Source organism: Corvus brachyrhynchos, unplaced genomic scaffold (genome assembly GCF_000691975.1).
Source record: "Corvus brachyrhynchos isolate BGI_N302 unplaced genomic scaffold, ASM69197v1 scaffold149, whole genome shotgun sequence".
NCBI lineage: Eukaryota > Metazoa > Chordata > Aves > Passeriformes > Corvidae > Corvus > Corvus brachyrhynchos.
The window spans coordinates 604,033-608,918 of record NW_008240021.1 but is presented as its reverse complement, the minus strand read 5'-3'; the positions used below and the strand labels follow the sequence as shown (position 1 = coordinate 608,918).

General features: G+C 44.5%; 1 protein-coding gene across 1 annotated transcript in view; it reads left to right on the top strand.

The window, feature by feature from the left end:
• Nucleotides 1-660: 660 nt before the first annotated feature.
• The window catches only part of LOC103621832 (trifunctional purine biosynthetic protein adenosine-3-like), a 23,599-nt gene continuing 19,373 nt past the window's right edge, over nucleotides 661-4,886 (top strand). The window contains exons 1-4 of the mRNA XM_017743326.1: nucleotides 661-868; nucleotides 2,997-3,147; nucleotides 3,886-3,981; nucleotides 4,357-4,531. Of these exons, the coding sequence (XP_017598815.1) occupies nucleotides 3,003-3,147; nucleotides 3,886-3,981; nucleotides 4,357-4,531 (416 nt within the window). The 5' untranslated portion in view covers nucleotides 661-868; nucleotides 2,997-3,002. The remainder of the gene's footprint in view (nucleotides 869-2,996; nucleotides 3,148-3,885; nucleotides 3,982-4,356; nucleotides 4,532-4,886) is intronic.

Below are 4,886 nucleotides of genomic sequence, written 5' to 3'. Positions count from 1 at the left end.
CCTGCTCTCCAGCCTGAGCCTGCCCTGGCCCAGCTCCAGCCGCTCCCTGGCTGCTGTCCCTGTCCCCGGGAGCAGCAAAGGCTGGGAACGTTGCAGCTTGCCAGATGTTACCCAGAGGAATTCAGTCTATCCTGGATGGATTTGGCTGTCCAAGATGATGGAGTAGGAATCACTGGAGAATAAAGTAACAGTTCTTATGTATGTTGTACTTCTGGCACTGCTTGTATTGAATTTGTAAAGGTAAAAAGGGCTGTAATGAAGGGGGGGGGGGGGCGTACATTCCAGTGTGTGATGGATAGTAAAATAACCTTTATTTATACATTTCAAGCTGTGTTCCGTGAGAAATAACAGGTCTGTGTGTGCAGGTTTGGCTGGAGTGTTTCTGTGGAGCTGGACACTGTACCAGTTGTGCTTTGTCTCCACCTCTGAGGTCCTTCCCCTGGCAGGGGATATAAAGTTGCTCTGGCATGGGATCTGAGTGAGGAGCGCAGCTTTGTGACACATTGTAGCGGGGTTGTATTTTTTCCCTAGGGTTGAATCCTATTTCCGTGGTCAGACGGTCTGTTGGGAGGAGCTATTTGTGCTGTTAACGAAGGAAGACGGAGACAGAGGAGGAGGATCCACGGTGTTGAGGGTGTGGGGAGGACTTGAAGGGTGGGAGGCACTGAGGGGATGCTGCTGGTCATCCGCCGGTGAGGGTGGAGGATCAAGGGGGACAGGGCAGCTGCAGGTCTGGCTGCCTCTTTCACTTCCTTATCCTTGGCTTTAGGAGATCAGAAATCATTTGGATCTGAAGCAGGAACTGGAGGAAGATCCTTCTGGAGGACTTCTTAGCCTTTTGTGCAGGCAAACAGCAGGGTCTGACACGGTAAGGGAAAATAATTCCAGTGAGATGTCCCTCTCCACAGCGTTTCCTCCAGGACCAACTATCCTTCCAGCATGCTCTGTCCCTCTCTTCAGCCTTCCCTCCTGGACCAACTGACTCACCAAATTTCCTCTCTTCCAGCACGCTTTTGCTTGGCTTTGCAAAAAACATCCTTAGTGTCCTCACTGGGAGGTGGAATGGAAAAGTGGATTTTTCCCAAAGTACTGGGGGCACTGCCCACTTTCACTCTTCTTCCCAGTTCAGAACTTTAATTCATTCTGCTTTAGAAAACTTATGGAATTGTGAAATTATTGGCGGGGGGGGGGGGGTGTGGTGTGTGGAATTGCTTTTAAAACCACTTTCCTTTTTATTGATGACTGTTGCACCGTATTGGAGCCTCGAAGGGAACGTCGGTGCTTTTGTTAGAGACAGAGCAGTTGTGACTCATTATCTTCACCTTCACAGCCACTTCCAGCGATTATTTGTCAGGCAGTGACAAAAGGAAGGATAAAGCCTGACACTCTGGATTGTTACCCAACATGATGCCTAAGAAAAGTCTTTTGCAAGGAAATCTGTCCCTGGTAGAGCATTAAGCACATGCTCTGTGTTTGTACACCTAGAGCACAACAGCTAAAATTGAAAATCAAATAACTCCCAAAATTCTGCAGTTCTCAGGGCTGGGCTGTGAGAATTCCTGACATCGTACTTGGGCAATTCAAGAATGATGAAATAGACAGAGTTAAATTGGATTTTGTAGTGGGTTAAGGTGGTGGAATCCTGTCTCAGGATCCCCAAGCGTGATTCTTGATGTATCACAGTTCTATGAACATCTTGCCTGGAATGTTCTCCCTCAGTGTCACCATTTAGCTCCCGTTTGCCTTTGGAAGCTGCGCAATGAATTAAACCCAGAGGTTGTGATTCCTCAGGAGAGCGCAGCGGAACTTGCTGGTGTCTGTGGTATCTTTAATTTATGATCTCTCTCCTGGGTAAGGACTGGTTTCTCCATTAGCACCTCCCTTAAAGGTCACGCTCCGGGGTGGATATTTCTCCCTGACATTTGTCCACATTCAGCACACAGGGAGAAATTAAGTTTGCAGATATGACCTATGATAACATATCTGAAATAAAGCAAAACAAATCTGCCGGGAAATATTGCTGAGGAACTGCTTGAAATGTCAGTGTCAGTGAGATGAACAGTTGTCTTTTTACTGAATGTGCTGCTCTGCTGAAGTGTCCTCCTAGCAATTGTCAGTGTATAAAGTCTGTCCTGAAATCTGCCTTTGCCATTTACTGCCGAGAATGTCTGCACTCTTAAAAGCTTCTAGACCAACCACAGCATTCAGACTCAAATATATTTATTAAATATAAAGGAGTTAAATAATTAAATTTTCATTTTTTTATATTTATTATATATTTATTCGTTATCGATGAGCTATATATGACATATATTATATACGTATGATACATATGATTATATATGATATATATGATAAACCAAATTGCCCAATCAAAATTTATAAAGAAATGACATTTATTATGCGACCAAAATATCGGTCTCTGTAGGGTCTGATTACATTCCAGTTTTATACATAATAGCACGAATTACATACTTTATTTATAACAATATATGTATGACTTCGTTCTGTTGTATATATTTGATTATTGTTTATTATAATTTCATTTAATTCGTTTATATAATTGTATATTTGTATAGAAATAAATACATCCATAACATATAGAAGATATAAAAATATTTTTCTAGAGCATTTGTATGACACTTTTAGTCCTGTCCTGCGTAGTTGTGCAAAGAACCTGATGAGACATACTCAAGGCAAGATTACTTCATGTCTGTGGGTGCTTAAGAAATGAAATCTTGACTCTGCTGGAACAAGTGGGGACAATTCCCAGTGGATTTGTTGTCAGTATTTAAACCAGATGTGACCGATGCGTCCATCCAGTGGCACTGCTGGCACAGCCACCGTGACCCGTAGCCTACAAGCACCTTTCTGACACAAACTGGGTTAATATTACTTAAAAGCTGTAGCAGTGAGATGGAATTCCTCTGTCGTTGCTTCTTTTGGCCCGGGTTTGTGAAGTCGGTGGTGCTCCAGGGGCTGCCTGTGCTTCCCAGGGGCCCATGGCTGAGCGGGTGCTGGTGATCGGCAGCGGAGGCAGAGAACACGCCCTGGCCTGGAAGCTGGCCCAGTCCCCACACGTGAAACACGTGTTTGTGGCCCCGGGAAATGCAGGGACAGCTGACAATGGAAAAATCTCCAATTCAGGTAAAAAGGGCGGGTTCAAATCCTGGGCCGAGCAACCAGTGCTGCAGCAACTGAGACAAACCCACTGGGGAGGTAGCAGTTGCTCTTCTTTTACTGGTGCCACAAATGACTGAAGGCGCAGATTTATTTTTTATTGTGTGTTTTGTTTCTGGATTTCAGAGCTGCCTCCTAAAACTCCCTGCTCTATTTATTTTTAGCCTTGCTTCTTAAACTAGTGAGGCTCATATGAGACCGTATTTCTAAACCTCATCTCTTCCACTTTTGTGCTTGAATTCAGTGACCAATTCCAGTGAAATTTAACCCGGGAACAGAGGGCCCAAAGTTCTTAATTCTGAATAGAAACATCTCTGTGTCTGCCCAGGCTGCTCAGCTAAATTTAGCTACATCATCCAATGCTTTGAATAAATCTACTCAGCTGTTGAAATTGAGTTTCTTTCCAAACTTCAAGTTTTATTTTTCAAACTTGTTATTGTTGTGATAAACAGCTTTTAATAATATATCTTGATTACATGTGGCAAATAAATCAGTTAGGAGATGTGTATTAAAAAGAGTAGTGCAAATTGGAGTTGTTCCTTGTTCCTTTTGGACTCTGTTATTATCACATTGATGTTTCAATTTGCCCTTTGTGGGCTCTTTCATGATTTTAATCACACTTTTAGGGAGATGGAAAAAAGATATTCTCATCTCCTGTTCCTTTTTAGGCTTTACAGTGATCATTTAATTATCTTTCCTTTTCAGCTGTATTAGTGAGCAATCACACTATTGTTACCCAGTTCTGCAAAGATCATAACATTGGGCTTGTGTTAGTTGGCCCAGAAGCTCTTTTGGCAGCTGGTAAGTTAATCAAAGACTTAAATAAACCTAAGTTGACCAAAAAAAAAAGTGTAAAAACGAGATGAAAATATTATAATGTGATAAACATAATATAATAATATAATAATATCAAATAATATAATTAGGTTGACAGAAAAAATCGAATTCTGCTTTAAAATGGGGAGGGGAGGGTAACTGTGAGAGTGCTTAGTAACTAAAGAGCCTTAAAACTGCAGGCTGAGAAGGGTCGGTGGATATTCAGAACCTCGTTTTAAGGATGAATGAATTATCTGAGACAAAGGAAAGCCTAACAAAGGTGTGATGGGAATTTCCTTTTGTCAATGGCTCGATGTCCCCAAGGAGCCCCCTTGGTGTTCGTGCTATTTCTGTGATCAGGGATTGTTGATGACCTGAGGGCAGCAGGAGTTCGGTGCTTTGGGCCCTCTGCCAGGGCAGCCCAGCTGGCCTCCAACAGCAGCTCCAGCAAAGCCTTCCTGGATCGGCACGGGATCGCCACGGCCCGCTGGAAAGCCTTCAGCAACCCGCAGGAAGCCTGTAGGTTCATCATCAGGTAAATGTGCTGCCACTGGGGCTCCTCTGAGAGTCACTTGTGCCTGTGGCCTTCACTTAGGGCTCGGGAACTTCTCAGCTCTTGTTCTTCTCCAGAAGGTGCTGAATTAATGAGCTCTGTAATTAGAGACAGGTAATGAAGGTGCAGGTGTGGAGCTGCTGGAGCCCCTCTGCTCTGGAGCCAGGCTGGCAGAGCTGGGGGTGCTCAGCTGGGGAAGAGAAGGATCCAGGGAGAGCTCAGAGCCCCTTGCAGGGCCTAAAGGGGCTCCAGGAGAGCTGCAGAGGGACTGGGGACAAGGCCTGGAGGGCCAGGAGCCAGGGAATGGCTTTCCCGTGGCCGAGGGCAGGGCGGGGTG